The sequence below is a fragment of the Gadus morhua genome, chromosome 11 (genome assembly GCF_902167405.1).
Source record: "Gadus morhua chromosome 11, gadMor3.0, whole genome shotgun sequence".
Classification (NCBI taxonomy): domain Eukaryota; kingdom Metazoa; phylum Chordata; class Actinopteri; order Gadiformes; family Gadidae; genus Gadus; species Gadus morhua.
This window is the reverse complement of record NC_044058.1, coordinates 6,505,470-6,527,969: the sequence shown is the minus strand read 5'-3', so window position 1 is coordinate 6,527,969 and position 22,500 is coordinate 6,505,470. Positions and strand designations below refer to the sequence as shown.

Below are 22,500 nucleotides of genomic sequence, written 5' to 3'. Positions count from 1 at the left end.
CCTCAGGCACCTGCATCCGGGACTCGGTGCCCTGCAGGAGGCCCCTCAACGCGAGGTCTGGGGCTCAGCTCTCCATGGTTACAGTGTTGGATGTTATGGCAGGGTCTTTGCTCGTGCTCGGGTCGTGTCACATAAGCTAGGCTACGATGCACCGTAGCCTTTCAGGAAACGTTAGCCTGCGCATGATTCTTTATTTTAATACAAATTGAACATCTTGACATTTGAATGTTCCAATGATTGTACACCACCAGATCCGTTCAGTCATTGTGCGTTCCCTCTGCCTGTCAGTTTCTATTTCCATGCACCTCCATCAATCATTGAATAATGAATCACTGAAAGATATCACATGTCAATATTATGTTGTATAGAGATTTGTAATATCTCTAAGGTCCTAATATGTTATTATATTTTCGTATTCTCCTGAAACAATATCAAATCTCTCTTCACAAACACATTCACGTGCGTGTACGTGCGCGCGTGTGCGTGTGTGCGTAATTGAAATGAATGTGTTAGTATTATACACAGGAATGAAAGATAATAAAGTGCGCGGTGCAGCCCTCTCCTCCACTCTATCGGAGCGTTAACAAGCGGAGCAGAGACCTGTACCCAAGCCGCCGTTGGCGCAGAGACCTGGCCATCACAACAATCAATCATGTATCAAAACCGGCGCCTCTATAAACGGGCCACCCTGATCGATAGCATATGTTTCCCCAGAGATCCAGGGGAGAATGGCTCAAGGATCTGGAGTAAGGAATCAGAGAGAGAGGGGGAGAGACAGAATGAGAGAGTGAGGCTTTTATAGGTTATCCGTTTCTGAATGGGATGAAAGCACTTAGCCTGCCCAGGCCTGTTAGGAATGTCGCTGAGGGCTAAGCTAAACTACTAGCTCTCTGATCAGTTTACATCCCATCGCATCGTTTTTGACCTTCTCTCTGCCTTCCTCCTCTATCTTTCTGTCTGGTTCACTCTACCATTTCTTTTTTTCTTCATTCCATTCATGTGCTTTTCAATCCATCCATGCTTCCTCTGTGCACACGAGCACCATTCGGTATGACATAATTCCCTCCTCAATGTCATGTGTCTCCTTGCACATGTTTATCCACCCTAACTCTGCACCTCTCCTCTGCTCTGTACCTTGTGTGTACAGTTCTATCCAAGAGGGCGTGGCCCCCATGAAGCAGTGCTGTAAGGGCTTTTGCATCGATATCCTCAAGAGATTGGCCAAGATCGTTGGCTTCACTTATGACCTTTACCTCGTGACCAATGGGAAGCATGGGAAGAAAATTGATGGAGTATGGAACGGCATGATTGGAGAGGCAAGTTCACTCACCCTTAAAATTCTATATGGGCTCCTGTGCATCACTGTGTTTGTGTGTGTGTGTGTGTGTGTGTGTGTGTGTGTGTGTGTGTGTGTGTGTGTGTGTGTGTGTGTGTGTGTGTGTGTGTGTGTGTGTGTGTGTGTGTGTGTGTGTGTGTGTGTGAGTCTGTGTGTGTGTGTGTGTGTGTGTGTCTGTGTGTGTGTATGTGTGTGTGTGTGTGTGTGTGTGTGTGTGTGTGTATGTGTGTGTGTGTGTGTGTGTGTGTGTTTGTGTGTGTGGGTGCGGGTGTGCTGGATTTGGCAGTCTTTTCTACTTACTAGTATGTTTGTGTGCGTGTCCTCAAAAGATTGATCTATATGTGTGTTTTCTGTTTTGGTTGAGGTTGTGTGAGTGTGTGCGACATTCAAGCACCCTCCTACAGTCACATTTTTAGGCCTGTGTGGATGTTTCCCGGGTAACCAGTTAAACACAATGTGTCACATCAATCATCACGAGAGTCACGGGCCCATACGTCCCCAACCAAAGGCAGCGTTCTGACAGCTGTCATTTATTGTGCACACGCACTCTCACACACACATACAAACACACACACACACCTACACACACACACACACACACACACACACACACACACACACACACACACACACACACACACACACACACACACACACACACACACACCTAAACCTAGACCCACAACCCACACACACCAACGCACGTGCGCACACTGAGATCAAACAGGTCTCATGCACACGCGCCATGCGACTACACGCAGATGTGGAGGGGCTGTCAGGGGCTTCTGGCAGTGCTGCACCAAGCCTTTGCTCTTTTTCTTGACTTTTTGGTGGGAAAACCAGCAGGGGGTCCAGCCAAGACACACATGTTACTTCCTCAGTCACTCCCCCACCCCCTTTGGACATGGATGAAACCGAAACTGGTAGAGTGATTGACGTAAAGGCAAACAGGACCTCGAGTGGGCATACACTCTAAATATACCAACACAAACATACACACACAGACCCATGCACACACCAATACAATCATCCACATGAGCGCACAAGCACACAAACAGCCATAAATGGACGCACATGAAGACACACATTGTTCCCTGGCGGTCACTGTCTCCTGGAAGACCCCTGCCGTCTCCTAATCCCAGGAGGGGCTCGCTAAAGGCCAGTATCTGCGGGATCCGACCCCATCGCGCTCACCGCCACGCTCCCCAGATTCATCACTAGGGCCGGACCTGTCCCTCAAGCCGTTGCCATGGAGAGGAACACAAAAAAGTGATTGAACAAAAATAAAGGGGCCAAATGCATTTTATTTCGGGCCCGTAATGTCTCTCTTTTGATCAGATGCTCCAAAGCCCGTCGTCTCTTTGATCAGGTAATCCAGAGAGTTGGCGGAAAGGGAAGTTGCTATGCCGCCGCACGGCTTGGCTCCCTGCTCGTCTACGTTTTTCTGCTGACGTACTGTGAAGTGAGAATGTGCCATGTCTAATGTAGATTAGCATTTCAATCCCTCCAGTCAGCACACATCGCTTTCATAGTTTTCTATTCTTTTTTTTTGGGCGTCTTATACCAGTGCTGGGAGAATGGTGCGCTGAAGTGCGGTGTTTGAAGGGAGGGTCGCCAGGGGCAGTTTAGACGTCCTCCCTTTGTCCCCTTTGTGGATTTAACCAAAGAGGCCGGACCAGGATCGGTTATTTTACCCATTAAGGTCTGGTCAGCCATTTTGCGATGTTGACTATCTCTCCGTTGACATTGCAGCTTTTCCACTGTGTTAAGGTTGTGTACAAGAGAGCGGACATGGCCATCGGCTCTCTGACCATCAACGAGGAGAGGTCAGAGGTCGTGGACTTCTCCGTTCCCTTCGTTGAGACGGGTATCAGCGTCATGGTCTCTCGTAGCAATGGCACCGTTTCGCCTTCGGCTTTTCTAGGTGAGCCCCAGAGTCAAGGCTCTGATTGCTTAGGGGGGAATGAAAAAATGTCATGAATGTTATACAACTTTAAACTGCATCTGTTTGACAGTAGCTTCGGAACATGTTATGCGTAGTTGATCAGTTGCTGTAGACCACTTTGTCGTCTTCACTATCATTTCTTGATCGATGTCCATATTAGTCAATGTGTAAAGTGTTTATACATATGGAATAAGGATGTCATTGTCTAATAATCAAGTTATTCTAGTGAGGCCGCTGCATTGCGGATTCTTCTCCTAACTACGTTGTCGTGTGTTTGCTGTATTTGTTCCCCCCCATAGAGCCCTACAGTCCGGCTGTGTGGGTGATGATGTTTGTCATGTGCCTGACCGTGGTGGCTGTGACCGTGTTCATCTTCGAGTTCTTCAGCCCCGTGGGCTACAACCGCAGTCTTCGGAGCGGAAAGAGTGAGTGATGATCCAAGCTCTCCCCATGTCCCCCCGTCTGACGGAGGGCCCCTGAGCTCTCCCCATGTCCCCAGTCTGACAGAGGGCCCCTGAGCTCTTCCCATGTCCCCCAGTCTGACGGAGGGCCCCTGAGCTTTCCCCATGTCCCCAGTCTGACAGAGGGCCCCTGAGCTCTTCCTGTGTTTCCGTCTGACGTGGGGCCCCCTACGTCAGACGGGCTCTCCATCAGGCTGTTGGCTAACGGATCAGGCAGGCAAACAACATCAAGCATCGGCATGGTGACGTTCTTGAAGTGCGATTGACTTTGGGTTTATTTTCGATTTTCCCAGTAATCTTCCCATGTGTGGTCACACACAGTACTCACTTCCACAATTAGAAACAGGATAGAACACAGTGTCTTTGTGCGAGTTTCATGTAAAAGTAGCGTTGAGCGTTACCTGAAACGAACGGAAAACGGAGAATACCAGAATCCTGTGAAACAGGAAAAAAGAGATTTATGTTGCACTGTTTCCTAATGCTTCCGTATTGACGCAGCCATATTTTATTCAGCAGCACCGTTTGCACGCATACATCACCGTGCCTGGCACCTCCCCACCACCTTGCTCCTCACTGTGATCGCTGAGCACCGTGACGTCTCTCCTCTCTCTCTCCGTCACCCTGCGTACACGCCGTTTCCCCGTCGCACTCATCTATCTCTCATCCTGTTCTTCAGGTCCCCCTCCCTCTTTTGTCTCCGTCGGCGCCTTGCCGCCTTCCTCTGACCGCGGTGCGCCCAGCTCCTTTGGAGCGTTGATTTGATTTGTTCCATGTAGTCTAATCATCTGTAAGATCACACGGTAGCATCGCTGAACGCCACGAGGCTCAGAAACGTATCGACTGCGCCCGCGAGAATGGGTGTCTGGGGACCCGGCAGATATTTACTTTCTACAGTATAAGACCTGTGACAAATCATTACAAGGAAACTGTACAAGAACCCGCTTCTAACTGCCGCAGTGGAACAGTAGTGAACACGTTGTTCCCTGTGTGATGGATAAAGTATTCTCTGCATATGTTAGCTACTGGCTAGAACACAAAAGATGCACCGCAGCCAACTAATAGTCTTGTTTTACATCGTCTCGGTGAACACTACTGTATTTACAGGGTCCAGCAACACTCTAATGCTCATTCAATAATCCTTCCACCACTGAGTTTGTTATGATTGGTTCTCTGATGTGTATGTGGAACAGCCCCTCCTGCTAATTGAAATATGTGGTTTTATCACTAATAGGCATACAATGAGTGATTTATTACAGTCAAACACAGGTATCCAATGAGAATAGGAACTATCATTAAGATCTTATTACACAGCTTCCTTCCTATCTGCGACAGGATAAAAACAAGACTTTGGGTGCAAGCCAGTGCCTGATGAGCCCAGCCAAGTGGCTGGCCCAGCCAAGCTACTAGTCAATTCTGTCTACTTGTTATGCCCAGCCAAACTACTAATCAATTCCAGAAACAAGCCCAGCCAAGCTATAGTCAATTTAGGCCACTAGCCCAGCAAAGGTTCTAGTCATGTAAAGCTACTAGCACAGCCAAGCATTAGCACATTCCAGCCACCAGCCAAGCCAAGCTACAAATCTATTCAGGCGACTAGCCTCGCCAAGCTAAAGTTAATTCAAGCTACTCGACAAATCAGGCTACTAGTAATTTCAAGCTACTACCCCTTGGGTGAGTATTATTATCACGAATACTCACCCAAGCTAATGGATAACTAGTGCATCTAGTAGTCGAGCCAAGCTATTAGTTTAGTCACATTACTGTAGTGTGTCACACATTACCCATTGCAACTCACTTGTCCAGCTATGCTACTGTTGTTGGCCACTGCTACTCACTCCAACCTCACTGCAGCCTTCCGTCCCCTCACCCTGTGCTCTTCCTCTCACTTCATCCAGCCTACCGTCTCCTTACTCTGTGCTCTTCCTCTCACTTCATCCAGCCTACCGTCTCCTTACTCTGTGCTCTTCCTCTCACTTCATCCAGCCTACCGTCCCCTTACTCTGTGCTATTCCTCCCAGCCTACCGTCCCCTTACTCTGTGCTGCTCCTCTCACAGAGACCGGTGGCTCCACCTTCACCATCGGGAAGTCAGTGTGGTTGCTATGGGCCATCGTTTTCAACAACTCGGTGCCAGTGGAAAACCCCAGAGGAACCACCAGCAAGATCATGGTGCTGATCTGGGCCTTCTTCGCTGTCATCTTCCTGGCCTCCTACACTGCCAACCTGGCCGCCTTCATGATCCAGGAAGAATACATCGACACAGTGTCTGGCCTCTCAGACAAAAAGGTACGCCGCTGTGCTCTGTGCATACCGATCATGTGGAGGACGGAGGACGGAGGTGTGTGGTGGGGTCTGGAGCCTACCTGTAGACGAGAGCCGCAGCCCACATTTCCCATCTCAGATGAATAAAGTTGATCTTATCTCATCCCTCCTTCTTCCTTAGTGACAATTATCTGAATTCAATGTCACTTTGAATAAAACACTTTGCTAAATACCAAGATAGTAAATAGAGGGCGGAGGCAGGGAAATGTGAAACGGTCGTCAAATCAGGAGTTACTGCGGCGTTTGTTTTGAATAATGTGTGGGCAAATAAGGACGCAATTAAATGCCAACGCCAATAACTCGATGAGCGTGATTCAGAATATGAGGGAGAGTTGAAAAGAATAAAGTCCACAGATTGTTCTCTTGTCTAACGTCTTATTGGCGTGCGTGTTTTAAGGCCCGTCCGGCACACAAGTAGGTCAGACAGCTGGGTGCACAGTCTGCCTGTGTCTCATGGCCCTTCTGTCTTCATTACCCCCCCCCCGCTCTCCCCTGCGCCCCCTCCCGTCGCGCCACCAGTTCCAGCATCCCGAGGAGCAGTACCCACCTCTCAAGTTTGGCACGGTGCCCAACGGGAGCACGGAGAAGAACATCCGGTCCAACTATCCGGACATGCACCAGTACATGGTCAAGTACAACCAGAGAGGGGTGGAAGACGCCATACACAATCTCAAGACCGGGTCTGTGTTTCAATCCTTCTGTGTGTGTGTCCCGCTTCATGGTCCGTCATGTACTTTTCTTTTCTATGCTAATCTATCTATATTATTTTTCCTTAATCTTTTATCTGTTACTCTTCGCTTTTGTAACTTAACCGGAACATTTGTGTTCTTCTGCACTTTCCGTCCCTGTGTCTTGCTCTCCCTCACTGTCTCTGTCTTTCTCTCTGACTCTGTTTCTGTCACTCTCTCTCTCTCTCTCTCTCTCTTAACTTGTCTCTCTCATCCCCACTCTTAACACTCTTTCCACTCCACTCACAGCAGCGCAATCAGCCTCCCCCCTCTTCACTTTCTGGAAGAATCTCTATCACCCGCCGCGAGTGTTGGATAATCCCAGTTTTACTTTCTCATAAGACGCTGTCATCACGTCTCTATCCCCACTGCCTTGACACCCCAATTATATCCCAGTGTTAATGTGCCTCCGATCGAGGAACTCTTTCTCCCGCTCTCTCTTTTTTCCGCTCCGGCTCTTTCTTCCTCTCTCAGCACTCCGCTGCTCATATCTCTCTTCTCCGGTCCGCCCTCTGTTCCCTGGCATTCTTTTTTTTCTTCTTGGGTCCTCTCTTTTTCGCTCTCTGTTTCTCTTGATCTTTTTCTCCCTCCCAGTGTGTTTTTCTCAGTTTGTGTGTATTTAAACTTTATAATCCTCATCGCTCTCTGACTCTCCCCCATGTCTTCTTCCCCCTGAAGTGTGTAAATCTCCCCCTGGTCCCTCTTCTCCTGTCACTCTGCTCACAGCACCATATAAATCCTATCACCAGTCCGCCCTGCCTTTGGTTCCACACTCACACACACACACACACACACACACACACACACACACACACACACACACGCGCACGCACGCACACACACGCACGCACACGCACGCGCACGCGCACGCGCACACACACACACACACACACACACACACACACACACACACACAAACACACACAAACATACATGGAAACATACGCAGACAAAACAGAAAAACACGGAAACACAAACATCAGATGCACACAAATGCCGGAAAACACATGCACACATATGAACATGCATGCATACACACTCACACAGTAATACACGCACACACGCACACACACGCACAAACAAACACTCACACTCACACTCATACACTCTCTCTCACTCTCACCTTCACACACATACTCAGAATCAGACTCACACTCAGACTCACACTCACTGATACAAATAGGGCCTCCTTATCCATCCCTTACTCAGAGTTCTCCCTCTGAATCCTGAATTATTTTTCCACTGCCAAGCAGGCTGTACGATTCATCACATTCCCCCTTTCCTTGTCATTATTTAACTTTCCCTTCCCGTCGCCCCCCCCCCCCCCCCCGCGTCCTCCACTGCTCCCTGCCTCCCCTGAGCTCCCTCCCTGTCTCTCTCTCCCTCACTCGCTCTCTCTCTCTCCCCGCTTACTCTCTCTCCCTTAAACTCTCTCTTCCTCACTCTCTACCTTTCTCTCTCACTATCTCTCCCCATATCTCTCTCCCTCCCTCTCTCCCTTACTCTCTCTCCCTCACTCTCTCCCTATCTCTCTCCCTCTCACCCTATCGCTCTCCCTCTCTCCCTCCCTCTCTCTCTCTCCCTCCCTCTCTCTCTCTCCCACCACTTACTCTCTCTCTCCCTTCCTGTCTCTCTCTCTCTCTCTCTCTCTCTCTCTCTGTCTCTCTCTCTCTCTCTCTCTCTCTCTCTCTCTCTCTCTCTCTCTCTCTCTCTCTCTCTCTCTCTCTCTCTCTCTCTCTCTCTCTCTCTCTCTCTCTCTCTCTCTCTCTCTCTCTCTCTCTCTCTCTCTCTCTCTCTCGCTCTCTCTCTCTCTCTCTCTCTCTCTCTCTCTCTCTCTCTCTCTCTCTCTCTCTCTCTTATCCTTACTCTCTCTCTCGCCCTCTCTCTCTCTCCCTCTCTGTATCTCTCCCTCACTCTCTCCCCCTTACTCGTGCTCGCTCTCTCTCCTATTAATGATGAATGAATCTCCCTTAATCCCTTACAGGAAGCTGGATGCGTTTATTTATGATGCTGCAGTACTGAACTATATGGCCAGGAAGGACGAGGGTTGTAAGGTAAGGAAAAATATGGGTGCACACCTTTTACTTTTAGAGGACTCGCCACGGGCTTAGTGCTCATTCCAACATATCAGAACTGGTCAACGGCTCATTTCAATGTCCATGCCGCGTGCATGTGTGTCTTCTCAGTGAATCGCCATTGCTGTCTCTGTCTGGACTATAGATTTCCAACGGAGGTCTGTTTGTGTTCTCCTCCAAGGTGATGACCATAGGCTCGGGGAAGGTTTTTGCCACCACAGGCTACGGTATCGCCCTGCACAAGAACTCACGCTGGAAACGTCCTCTTGACCTGGCCCTGCTGCAGCTGGTGGGAGACGGTGAGGAGGGCAGTGGGAGGGGGGCGGGAGGGGGGAGGGGGAGGGGAGCTGGAGGGGAGTGGTCGCTCGGGGGAGATGTGACGAAGAGATGGAAGAATGGGTGAGGTACGGCGTTGAGGAAGAGGAGGAGGAGGCGGGCGAGAGAGTCTCAGTTTTGAATGCATCAAGGCATGCTGTGAAGAAGAGGGAGAGCATGCATGAACACTCAGTCAGAGGGGAGCGGTGAGCAACGACCTGGGCTGTGTGTGACGGTCGTGAGGGGAGGACTTACCGATCGTGGGGAAGAGCTGGTGGTGCTATTTTCATCTTGCTGCTGCTTCGAAGCGTTGTACCAACTTGTGCAGTTGTTCAAACTGTGCATAACCCATGCCCCCCCCCCCCCCCTCCTTTTTTGTTTTGTGACCCATCCATCTCTGTTTTCCTTCCCCCTCCCCCCACTTTGTTCACACCTAACTGGCTGGGAGAGAGCAACTGGATTTATGTTATGCGCCTGCTTGTTGCTGAGGAGAATGTGCCCGAACCTGCACGCTGCTGCTTACATAGTCATCACAGATAACTTGAGGCAGGCCGGGAGGCAGAGGCAGTGTGAGGAAAATAACTGAACAGAGACAAGCCCAAATAAATCCATGTCTCAAATATTTATAAACAGCAGCTACAGAAGCAGGTAGGAACCAGACATGAAGCAGATCCGATAATTAAATCCTTTATAGAGCTAGGTGGTATTAAGATGCTATGTTTGTCTAGCACGCGTGCAGCTGTATAAGATAATTATGTACAAGTCACAGTGTGTGTGTGTGTGTGTGTGTGTGTGTGTGTGTGTGTGTGTGTGTGTGTGTGTGTGTGTGCGTGTGTTTGTGTGTGTTTGTTTGTGTGTTGATACAATGTGTCACGCAGAAATACAGGGACAGCGCGAAAATCTGTTTTTAGCCGTGCTTGTCAGAACACTAATGCTTAATTGTAATTTTGCATGGTCAGTCACTCACACACAAACACAGACACATTCAGACACGCACAAACACACACACACACACACACACACACACACACACACAACATGTTTTGTCTCAAGAGAACACCCCTCGTTTGGCATGCTCATGCTTTAAATCGGCTTTGCGAGGACGCAAAAGACAAAGGCCTTTAGCTGATTCTGGCACACACACACAAACACACACACATTCAGAGTCAGCTGCTTACACACTGATAATACCAATTTCATACACCAATCTAATAAATAGCTTCAGCATCTGCATTGCCAGAGAATCCAGTGATGACATCAACCTGTATCAGTATGTAAACATGTCTCTGTTAATGACTCTGGGTTGGCAGTGAGCTAGGCTACGTTAGCCCTAGCCCGTGCTAGCTCCCATAGCCTGCTACATCATCGGCTGTAGCTGCAGGCCTTTGAGGAGGGGCAGACTAGACGGATCCAGTTAGAGGCTGCCGTTGAATACAGAGGTTCCAGGTAATAGAAGGGTGATATTGAAGTGGATTACAGAGGAGGGGGAGGGCGGCTGAGGGAGGGGGGGGGGGATTAGCTTGTATGGGATTGAAGGGGGCTCACATTCATGGTGGCTCAAGGGGCCACACCTGTGCAATTGCCGCTCGGCTCTCAGAGAAATGTCTGTGCGGCGCACCTGCGGCCCGGGCTCTGTGGCGTCTCCGCCGTGTCCTTCCGGGTGGAGGTATATACCGTCTTACAACCGCATTAGTGAAGGGATGTAAGGGGAAAATCAGCAAATGCTTTTGGGGTTTTTCAATCTAGAGAGTGTTTTGTTGTGCTTGTTGTTGCCCGCGGTGATTCGTAAGGAAGCACTACCAAATGGTCCATTGATCTGTCTACAAGCGGCGCTGGGATAGAGACACTAGTGCTGACGAGCAGAGTTTCCCACCTCGCAGCGCATCAGACCCGCTTCGTCCTTTTTTCCACGGCGTCAGGACTTTTGATTCCGAGAATGTGTTATTCCAGCGGTTCCCTTAACACGTCTCATAGTGACAGGCAAAAAAAGAGATAGAGAGGACGAGAGACGTACATTTCCTCAGAGGAAATGTTCGAATAAACAAAAGCACTACCGTAATTATTAAGGGCATGAATGTGACCCCGATTTGAGAACACTGTCATGTTTCTATATTAAATGATACAAAATGAAATACAGTGTGTTGCAACTTCGGTCCGTCTTGTGGTTGGGAAACCTTAGCAATTGCATGTGAAGAAGCGTACGGTTGGTGATTAATAAGGGTATTTTACACAGGTCCACTGCTCAGAAACCAAGAGGCTTTGTGTGTCCGGAGACGTTTAGCACGACGCAATGAAGGAAATGGATGCTTAAACAGATCTCTGAACGGTCTCACGCACACCAAAGGAAGCAGAAATGCCTGGACCCGCATTAAGAGGCATGGTGCATTCCTAGACTGCATGGCCCCGTGGTGGCCGTGTGACCTGAGCAGTCCCGGGGAATCGACAGCTGAGGGGATGAGCAACGCCTGCACAATGCTGTGATGAAGTCAGAGAGCCAAGGAGTGAGAAGGGAGGCCATAGAAATGGGAGAGGGCGGGGTGTGTGTGTGTGTGTGTGTGTGTGGGGGGGGGGGGGGGCGGGTGGTTGAGGATAGGAAGTCAATCACTGGAAGTCAAGTGGGAAGGGAAATTCCAGGAGCTGAGCCAGAGATAATGTGAGAGACTTCGGCGAGGAACTTTTCAAGTCAGGGACGGATGTAGGGCTTTCTGTTCATCTGAATCCTTCACTCACACATGCTCTTCAAATACCCCCCCCCCCCCCCCCCGGCCCCTAGCCCACAACCACACATACACACACACACAGATGAGATGCCTCCCATTGAATGGTACGTTGTCGATTTGACCACTGACAAGATGGAGCCTCAGCAGTGCATCAGGACTAAGCTCTAGCTCTGAGGACCGGACAATTCTGAAGCCTGGAGATGCAATGTGCGTTTGTGTGTGTGTGTGTGTGTGTGTGCGTGTGTGTGTGTGTGTGTGTGTATGTGTGTTTGTGTGTGTGTGCACGTGTGTATGTGTGCGTACGCGTGTGTAGGCGTGCGTCTCGGCCGAATCGCAGCCGCTGCCGCGCAAATCTGCCAGTGAGCTGCCTTCGCACCGCGGTCCATCTGTTGCGCCTTCTCCAAGTCACAGCTGATTGGCTAATGGTGTTCTACAGCAGATACATTAGCCACATCACTCAGATGACTGATTCGGCTTCATCTGAACCATGCCAAGCACGCCTAATGATGCCACAAGATGAAACGCCAGTGTGCCGCCAGCAGCTGCGGCACCCCGGCAGACTGCAGGGTATAGTTGAATGCAGACTACCCCCCCCCCCCCCCCCCCCCCCCCCTCCATCCCCTGTGGTCTTCAGACTCTGGCTTTTTCTAAACTCTGCCTCGCCTGTTTGACCTGGAGTGCCTCAGAAGCTGGTGTTGCAGCATGTAACAGTGTGAAGGGCGGCAGCTCGGCTGGCCTCAACGCAAGCACAACCGGCTGCGCCTCCTCCTCCTCCTTGGCCTCCTTATTGGTGTAACCCTTAGCACACATTTCAGCATTGGTCGGGAGAGCGCGCCTCTTTCATCCCGCGGTTGAACCACGATGCCATAGCCTCGGGCTGTCCAGCGCTATGATTATACCCGCATCCCCTCCACAGCCAATCAAAGGCCGACTTGATCAAGTAAGCAACTCCTTGTGGTTTTGCAGCGCTGAGAACCCCTGAAACCCACCAGAGCTTACGGGGGTGATGGACATCCTGACCATCCCCGCAGCACAATTAAATGATTATGATCTCCTTCCTGCTCTTCTCTGTCCCTTCCCCTCCATAGCCGTAGCCCTGTCCTCCTTCTGTTCTCCTTCTGTTCTCCTTCTGTTCTGGTGCGCTCTCTCTTTCTTCGCATATCTTGTCCTCCTTTTAACAACGCACTCATTCTCTTTAAGATGAGTAGGGGTCCCTGCTGTTTATTATAATGACACAATCTCAGCCCCTCTCGCTCCCTCTCTGCATTCAATCCCCTTACTCTGCCCCCCCCCCCCCCCAATACACATTTCCCCTGACACGTTTCTCCACCAGAGGAAGAGCGCGGCTGTTCACCACCCTCCCTCTCTCCTCTAAGTCTTTGTTTACTCACTGCTCTCTCTCTCTCTCTCTCTCTCTCTCTCTCTCTCTCTCTCTCTCTCTCTCTGGCTGGCTCTGTGGAGGCCCTCTCCACATCCGTCCCGTCGGCCCTCTCCTCGTGCCTCCTCCTCCTCCCTCCCCTCACAGAGCCGCTGCTGCCCACCCGCTCATGCTTTACTCATTTACTGCGAGTTACAATGTTGAGATTAGGTTGTCTGGGCCATTTTGCTCTCCAGTGCTACTTCATTGTTTTAGACTCTCTCTCTATCCCTCCCGCTTTCGCTGCCTCCCTCCCTTTCATTGTGCTTTCGGGCTCTTTCCTTTCTGAAACACGGGTGCCTTTATCATTATTGACCTCTGACCTTGGCCGGTCACTTTGGTTGATGGACTAACAGAGAGCCTCAAGACCTATCCCCCCAAGCTAATTATACCAACTCCATGCCCCCATCACCTCCTCCCCGCCCTTTCTCAATTAACCTTGAAGTAACCCAACAACACACACAGGCTTCCTTCTGCCAAAGTTCCTAACCTTGATTCTTCTTCTTGTCCAACATGAATCCCTTCCACTCTCCCCTTCTCACTCTCCTCTCTCCTGTCCCCTCCCACATGCCTCCCCCCTCCCTCCCTCTTCCCCTTTCACCCCATCCATTACCCCCCCGCCCTATCTTCCATCCCTCCACCCCGTGCTCCCTTGGTCCCCGGGTCTCCAGATGAGATTGAGATGCTGGAGCGCCTCTGGCTGTCGGGTATCTGCCACAACGACAAGATCGAGGTGATGAGCAGCAAGCTGGACATCGACAACATGGCTGGTGTCTTCTACATGCTGCTGGTGGCCATGGGCCTCAGCCTGCTGGTGTTTGCCTGGGAGCACCTGGTCTACTGGAGGCTGCGCCACTGCATGGCGACCAGCTCCGGCAAGCTGGACTTCCTCCTGGCCATCAGCAGAGTACGCTTTTACAATTATTATTATCATCAAGTTTGCATTGTGTTACTCAGATGTTTGTATGTGTGTGTATGTGTGTGTGTGTGTGTGTGTGTGTGTGTGTGTGTGTGTGTGTGTGTGTGTGTGTGTGTGTGTGTGTGTGTGTGTGTGTTTGTGTGTGTGTGTGTGTGTGTGTGTGTGTGTGTGTGTGTGTGTGTGGTGTGTGTGTGTGTGTGTGTGTGTGTGTGTGTTTATGGATCCTTTTGTTTATGCATGATTCTTCTTGTGCTTTGTGTTTGTTTGCATGTGTTAGACTAAGCGGTACATAACTACACACACAAAAAACACAACCCCACAAACACACATAGAGAAACACAGGCCATTCAAGCACACACGGCTCCTCTTTCCTCCATATTTTACATTTGCATACTTCAAACTATGCCTTGGTGCCATCTGTTCTTCTTGACCTCTACGTTTGTGTGGGCGTTTTTGTCCGTGTATGTTTTTATGTGGGTGTTTATGTGGGTGAGTGAATGTGTGGTTTCATATATGAATATCCGTCATTACATTCACACATACAGAAACATAAACCCAGTGTCTGTGTTTGTGTGTGCTCACTCATGCCTGTGTGTTTCTCCTGTTTTACCTGTTTGTGTCCTTATCTGTTTCCCTTGTGTTAGAAATGTTGAAGACGTGGGTCAATCCAATCCCTCTCAGTCAACTGTGGAGATTAATTGAAATTCAATTCTGCTCAGACCCTCCGAAGAAGTAGCCTCTGATGTGTGCGCTTATTCCTGCTTTGCAGATAATACAATGTAGCTCTTGTTCTACTGTATGTATGCATTCAATGTCATTAAAGAGGCACGTCCTTCAATTTCACAAAAACAATAGGATGAAGCGCTTAAGGAGAAAAATGAACCACAAATTGATTCTGCAAACTCCTCGTGATTGTATCTCTGTATTTCCATTTTTTTTCTCTTACCCTCTTTTTCGATGGCTGTGCACAACCGTTTCTAAACCTGGGGAGAAGCAGTGTGTGTTGTCTTTGCGGACCTTCCCTGTCCTTTAACACTGATGCGTGCGATCCGATTACCTCCCCTGGTGTTCATGCATCATGTCGTAGCAGCAATGTCACCGCATGGCCAATATAGATCCGTCCTATGAGGGGGTCGACGAGCGACGCATGATGAATCGTGTGCTTTTTTTATTCATGTATTTTTTTTTATATATCTCAGGGCATGTACAGCTGCTGCAGCTTTGAAGACGAAACCACGCCAGGGGGCGCTAAGTCTCTGCCTCATCACCACGGGGCCATGGTGGCCATGCCGCCGCAGCAGCACGTGGTCAACACTTCCGTCAGCAACCAGGCCATCGCCATGGCTCAGCAGCAGCAGCAGGTACCGCAGCCCCAGCAGCAGCCACCACAGCCCGTCTACAAAACCCCACTCCCGGGGTCGCCTCCCACCGTGATGCACACCGGGACTTCGCTGGGTCCGCCCATCACCCCGCTCGCCGGGGCGCCTCTTCCCTGCAGCACCTTTCTTCCGCGGCCCGACCGCAGGCTGGCTGTGGTGGATCGCTGGAGGTTGCCCAAGTCTGCTACCGCCACCAACCCCATGGCTGTGGTGCGGGGGCCGGCCATCCCAGACATGGGCCCCTTTTCTCAAAAAGTGCCCCCAAACTGGGCTCAGACTGCTGGAGGTGGTGGGGGGCTAGACGGCTATAAGAGATATTATGGTCCCATTGACCCTGAGGGACTGGGGCCCTGCATGGAGCAGCAAGCAGGGTCCCAGACCCCCAAGACTATACCAAGGGGCCACCCCCAGCCCCCTCCAGCCAGTGTGGCCTTCTACTCAGAGAAGGGCATGGACCATGGATTGGGGAAGAGGGTGGTGGGAGGTGGCGGTGGAGGTCAGGGGAAAGGGGCCGCTAAGCCTCTGGGCACTCCCAGACTGCCTGCTAAGAGCCAGGCCCCTCTACCTCCTAACCCCCCGCTGCCACATCCCTCTCCCCCTCTCCCCTCATCCTTCTGGAGGAAGCGCAGGCCAAAGAAGCCCAAGGAGCCTGGGGGCCCTTTGTACGAGAACATTCTACCCCTGGGGCGGAGGGGAGGAGGGAGGGACGGAGTGAGGGACGGAGGAGGGCGGAGGGCACGCCCCCTCTCTCCTCCTCTCTCACTCCCCGTGCCCGTTCCCCTCAGCCCCTCCTACACCGCGCCCTCGCCCTCGGCCTCGCTGCCGTACACGTCCACGTCCTCCTCCTCCGACACCTCCACCACCTCCACCTCCTCCTCGGCCTCCTCCTCCCGCTCCACGTCGCCCACCTTCTCCTACAGCTCCTCGCGGAGCACGCGGGACCGGGCCGGCGGGATGGACGGAGACGAGGACGAGGACGAGGACGAGGAGCTGACGGAGGAGTCCAGCCTGCTCCTGGGGCGGGGCAGGGACAGGGAGCGCTCGGCCGTCCGACCGCGCTCCTTCAGCCAAGGCCGCCTGCCCCCGCCCGTGCCGCCCCGCAAGCCCCGGACCTCCTGGGGGGACCGGGAGGCGGGCAGGCAGGACCGTGAGAGGGAGAGAGGGGGGAGCCAGCTGTCCCAGCTGCAGGAGTGGTGGGCCGGCTGGAGCGAGAGGGAGCGGGACCGGGGAGGCGCCGGGGGGGAGACGGAGAGGCAGAAGAGGGAGAAGAAGAGGAGGAAAGACAAGGAGAAGGAGAAGAAGAAAAAGAAGAAGAACAAAAAGCGGAAAAAGAGGGAGGAGAGGGAGAGGGAGCGAGAGAGGGAGAGGAAGCGGCGGAAGGTGAAAAAGAAGATGAAAAAGGCGATGAAAACCAAGAAGAGGAAGAAGTCCATCGGAGGCAAGCGCTCGGAGCCCGAGGAGGGGGACGGGGAGGCGGGGCGCGAGGGGGACGCCGAGGGGGACAGGGAGGGCGGGCTGCAGGACTACTCCTCCTTCTCCACCCAGTACCGGAGCTCCTTCGGGGAGAAGGGCCGCGGCGACACCGGCTGGGAGGGCGAGCGAGGCCGCAGAGAAGGGGCGGGCGAGGAAGGGGACGACCGGGAAGGAGAGGACGGCGTCCGGAGCCGGCGGCCCAAGTCCTCGCACTCCCGCCATCGGACGCCCAGCAAGCGCTACCCCAACCTCAACAAGCTGCCCGCCTCCGTCAAGTTCTGGGTGACGGGTAACACGGGCGCCGAGGACGCCAACGCCACCCCCACCTGCCTCCACCCGCTCCTCCCGTCCTCCAAGCGGCGGAGGAGCGGCGAGTCGGGCCGGGGGGACGAGGGGGGCCGGGGCGGCGAGCGGCGGCCCCTGCTCACACACTTCGAGAGGGACCGGACGCCCACGCGGGAGGGGCCGTCCTACCAGGAGTGGGACTCGGAGGACGAGCCGGGGGCCGAGGGGGACGAGGACGAGGAGGAGAGGGGCCGCATGGGGGGGCGCGGGGAGGAGCGGGCCAGGAGGGGGGGCGGCCGCGGCGCCGTGTCCGAGTCGGAGCGGGACAGGGCCCGGGCCGAGGAGAGCTACTCCGACGAGGGCTCGTCGGGCGAGTTCGGCCGCTTCGAGCGGTACTGGGACGAGGGCGCGGCCGCCGGAAGCTCGGGCATCGGGGGCATCGGGGGGGGGGGGGTGGTTCTTCGGGACGTATCCCTCCAGGGAGAAGGGGGGCAGCGTCAACAGCCGGGACGACTCCCTGCTGGGGACCCGGGCCGAGGGGTGGGTCGGGGGGGACTTCTGGAGCTCGGGGCCCGGCGTGGGCTGGGGCTCAGGGGGAGGAAGTGGAGGGCTGGGCTCCCAGTGGCCCCAGCCGCCCACCGCCCTCCCCCCCCCGAGACGCTACTGGTCCATGGACAAGATCCCCATGAAGGGAGACAAGAAGAGCGGCGGGGGCAAGGGCAGGGGCCGGTCCCGGGACAGAGGGGAGCAGGAGGCGGGGGGCTCCACCCTGTGCTCCTGTAGCCAGTACCCACACCCCCACCCTTACCCGCACCCCCACAGCCGATCCCACGCCTCCCAGTCCAGGAGGGGACCCACGGCCCTGTCCCACAGCCAGGAGGAGCTGCTCCCCCACTGCCACAGCTTCAGCGGGGGGATCCGCCCCAAGCCCCTGCCTCCTAAACCCGAGCCTGGGCAGGCCAAGTCATGCAGCCAGTCCAACCTCAGCCTCAGCGCACAGCCCTCGGACCACCCCCCCCAGCCGTCGCCCTCGTCCCCCCAGCAGGCCGCCGTGTCGCCCTCCTCCCTGCCAGTGCCCATCCCCCCTCCGCCCTCCACCTCTTCCATCTCCGCCTCCTCCGGGGGGGGCATGGCGGGCCCGGGACAAGCTCAGGCGGCGGCGAGTGCTAAGCTCCAGTACCAGAGACTGCGTTCGGTGCCCCAGCCCCGGCGCTTCTACTCCCCTCACCTGCCACTCAAAGCTAAGAGCCTGTGCTCCCGGCGAGGCTCCGCCCACTTCTCCAGCCTCGAGAGCGAGGTATGACAGGGGGAGACGAGAGAGGGAGACGCGCCAGCAGTCACCGCCACACCCGCAAACACCACCGCCACCACCGCCTCCGCCTCCGCCTCCGCCGCTGCTGCCGCCGCCGGCGACGATGACGACCGCCCCGAGGGTGCCATGGCAACAGCAGCCATGGGTGACACAGACGTGGCTGCCTTGGCGACCAGAGATGATCAATTGGCTGCCACCGCCGGCGGGACTAATGAGTCGGCCAGTGGTGCGGCCGGCAGTGGCGTGGCTCTGTGCCAGAGGGGCGCCGGCGCCGGCTCGGCCCAGCGCTCTCTAGTGCGCGTCCTGGTGAAGGCGACCATACGGCGCCACACCACGGTGACCTACGTCCGCCTGGGCGGGGCCCGCAACCAGGGCGGGGCCGCGGGGGCGTTGCCGCGGGCAGGGGCTCCAGAGCTCCTCCTCCGCTCCGAGCTGAGCTTTGTGATGTCATCGTCGGTCCTCCTCTCCTCCCCGAGTCACAGCTAAGGATCGGAGTATCCCCGACCTGTGAGTAATGATGTCATGTTTACACTGACGCACACACACACACACACACACACACACACACACACACACACACACACACACACCCAAGTACACAATACAGTGTGTATACATAATTATACATACACATATACATCTATACATATACATATATATACTGTATATGTATATATGTGTAGATATATATGTGTATGTAGGTATATATATACACACATAGCCACGCACACATGCAGAGCCAGACAGGCTCTTATCGTCTCCCTCCCTCTGGCTCCTCTGAGAGAACACTCCCTCCTGGTTCTGGAGAGGCCACTGATTGGCTCATAGACTCTGGTTCCATGGCGTCATCGATTGAGAGCTGTGTCCCGATATATGTCTTTTTGAACGGAAACCGGTGGACCGCAGCTCCACGGTGTTGGGGGAGACTGCCTCCTCTCTCTCTCTCTCTCTCTCTCTCTCCTGCCATTTTTTTGTAAAATCGGTTGATATAAAAGCAATGCAGTCACCCACCCCATGCACACACACTGTCTGCCGCTGCTCATCTCTCTTGCTGGGGGGGGGGGGGGGAGGCTGTATGGACAGTGCTACTCACACACCCCTCCCTCCCAGTCCCCTCCCTTTTGACCTCATGACATCATCAGACCCATCTAGCTCTACCCCAGAACCCACCTATATGAGATGTCACGTTTTGATTAAAGCCCTTTTAACTCTGACTCCGCCCTGAATGGTACCGTCCTCCCGAGGAGGATGCCGCCCGCTGACCAGCGGCCCGGTCCAGAACTCGGTCAGAACACGCGAACGGTGGGACCGGCTCTATGACATCAAAAGTATTTGAACAACAAACTGAACTTCAGAAGAAAAACGACAATAAGAACAACGCGAGAAAAGACATGTAGCAAACAGTTTATTTTTCCTGTCTGTATTCATTTGTTTCTTACTCTTTTCTCTCCAAACCCCTTGTTTTCTATTCTCTCTATCTATATAGTGCTCTCACTGTGTTAGTTGTTTAAAGGAAGGGGAGGCTGGTTGTGGCTGGTGTTGGCATTGGGATTAGTCCAAAATAACACGCCAAAAGAAATGCTCATTGTAATTACATTTTTCAATGATGTGCACTCATTATATTATGTCAACATTGGAGCAATACATGAATCTCTTCTCATTCAAGTACAGAAAAAAAGTATCATTGTTGCAATATCTACAATTGGCACTAGATGGCTGCCTAATATTCAAATAAGTTTGAGAAAATATTGTACGAGATGTGTGGATTCAAATAACCTTGGCTGTGCATCAGTGAGTGTGTTGCAGCTGAGGATGTGGCTACACACTTTGCTGGAGTTGACAGCTTGGATTAATGCAAAGGGATTATGCAGAGTTGAACCAAGAACGCTGGATTGTAATGGCTAGTTGATGCCGTTGCACCGGTTCGGCTGGGCAGACAATGCATGCAAACTAGAGAGAAGGGGGAGGTTTTCTGAAGCACAATGGGTCATTGCATCTCTCAGACATGCATGCCATACTGTTATGCAAACTGTACAGGCTCAAACGTCTTTGTGGACATCCAAGCTACACATTACCTAGTGCTGCTGGGAGGGACACTGAAATACTTCATTGTCAGAGTTCCAATAATTCTAAATATCACCGTCAGCTAGGTTGGGAACAATATTTGAACTTTGGCTGTTTTTTTTTCGGCAAATAAGACTAAATAAACTGTGAATTTTAGAGTTCCAATTTCATTACTATCTTTAGGATCTGACTCATGGTTATAAATTCCTGTTATCAAGAACATCAGATGACTGTTTATCTTTCAGCAATATATCTCCAATGTGACAGGGAACCTTCTAGCATCTGAAAGATTGTAAGCGCGCAGTGTTTCTCCTTTTTCTGTGACACGGCCTCAGTGTGTCAGATGCTCCACAGCGATTATTCACTATTCTTTAGTTCCCCACACCTCCGCTCTGGGCTGACTCATGTCATTATCACACACGGCCAATGTGATCGTGGGTATCATTGTCACCATCAACACTGGGAGCTGTGCTCAGAGCCATCTATTGCCTGAACTGTAATCCAATGTTGGTGTAGGTGTCACCCTCCCTAGGGATGACTCACTATCCCGGTACGGTGGGCCTACTGCTGCCCATAGAACCTCATAGTGTCTCTCTAAGACAAGGCCAGCCACAACTCAGCCCTCCTTCTGTCCTAGTTGAATGTAGCTTTGAGATGATGTAGCAAAAGTAGACTTACTTTTTAGAATTTGTAGCTTATTTTGGATGCTGATGTCGATGGGGTAGGGGCGGGCTGGAGGCGATCGGGGAGGGGGAGGGGGGCATTGTGAGGGACTGTTGTTGTGAATGTGCATGTCGTCATGATCAAAGGCTTGGACGACCTTCTGAATTTCCCATGAAATACTTTTTACTGAGAGCAGACTGTACTTTTTCTTCAAACGGAAATCCTTCTTCCCTCAATCTATTTTTGGGGGACATTTTTAAAAACGATACCTTTGTTTTGCGGAGAAATGCTTTTGCTGTTTTTTTGCCATTTCCTAGAAAGCCCCCCAGATCATGCATGTTTAGCCGAATTAAATAACGTAGGGTGCTACTGGCCAGAAGGTTGTGTGATCCAACTGTAGTCGAGGCTTAGAAACAAGGGCAGCCATTTTTCATTGGTGAAAAAAAAAGAATACAACTTTTTCTCTGAAGCCCAACAGTGGAAATCATGGAAATATAGGTTGAATGTTTCCTGCCCAGTAGAACAGAGTCATTTTCAACCGATCAGCAGGGCTATAACCTGGTGTGTCACTGGACATCATTGAGTTCTATTGAGGCGCTAATACTTAAGTCTGTGACTGCATGAACAGAAATGATTATTTGAAAAAAAATACCTGTAGTTATTTTTTATTTGCTGAGAAAAAAAATAATATATTAATATATACTATGTTTTTTGAGAATGTACCATGTTAAACTGTGATTTAACTGAGATATTTTATTGACCATTGTATTCAATTTTCATTTGAATTCTATAATTTATCTATAAAGAAATATATATGTACAAATAAATATATACATATATATGTACAGGTATATATAGATATATATGAGTTAAGTTTGGTATACTTGGAGGAAGTGTTAGATTAATAGTTTTAAATGTTTTAGCTTTGTAGCAATTCTAGACACTGAAATGATTTTTGAATTTGGATTCCTCCTATATGACTGTGAAGACATTAGTGCCTGTGACAAAAAAAGAGAAAAATCTTAACTCTATCCATTTATTTGTATCTACTATAGCTATCAGTCTGTCATTCCCAACAAACCATTCA

At 51.9% G+C, this 22,500-nt stretch overlaps 1 protein-coding gene across 1 annotated transcript in view; it reads left to right on the top strand.

Moving 5' to 3' along the window:
• The window catches only part of grin2db (glutamate receptor, ionotropic, N-methyl D-aspartate 2D, b), a 53,987-nt gene extending 35,705 nt beyond the window's left edge, over nt 1-18,282 (top strand). Inside the window, exons 7-16 of the mRNA XM_030371358.1 lie at nt 1-55; nt 1,148-1,316; nt 3,107-3,260; nt 3,581-3,706; nt 5,798-6,027; nt 6,583-6,743; nt 8,776-8,845; nt 9,048-9,165; nt 13,990-14,225; nt 15,437-18,282. The exon at nt 1-55 is cut by the window's left edge and continues 151 nt beyond it. Of these exons, the coding sequence (XP_030227218.1) occupies nt 1-55; nt 1,148-1,316; nt 3,107-3,260; nt 3,581-3,706; nt 5,798-6,027; nt 6,583-6,743; nt 8,776-8,845; nt 9,048-9,165; nt 13,990-14,225; nt 15,437-18,157 (4,040 nt within the window). The 3' untranslated portion in view covers nt 18,158-18,282. The remainder of the gene's footprint in view (nt 56-1,147; nt 1,317-3,106; nt 3,261-3,580; nt 3,707-5,797; nt 6,028-6,582; nt 6,744-8,775; nt 8,846-9,047; nt 9,166-13,989; nt 14,226-15,436) is intronic.
• The last annotated feature ends 4,218 nt before the right edge of the window (nt 18,283-22,500 follow it).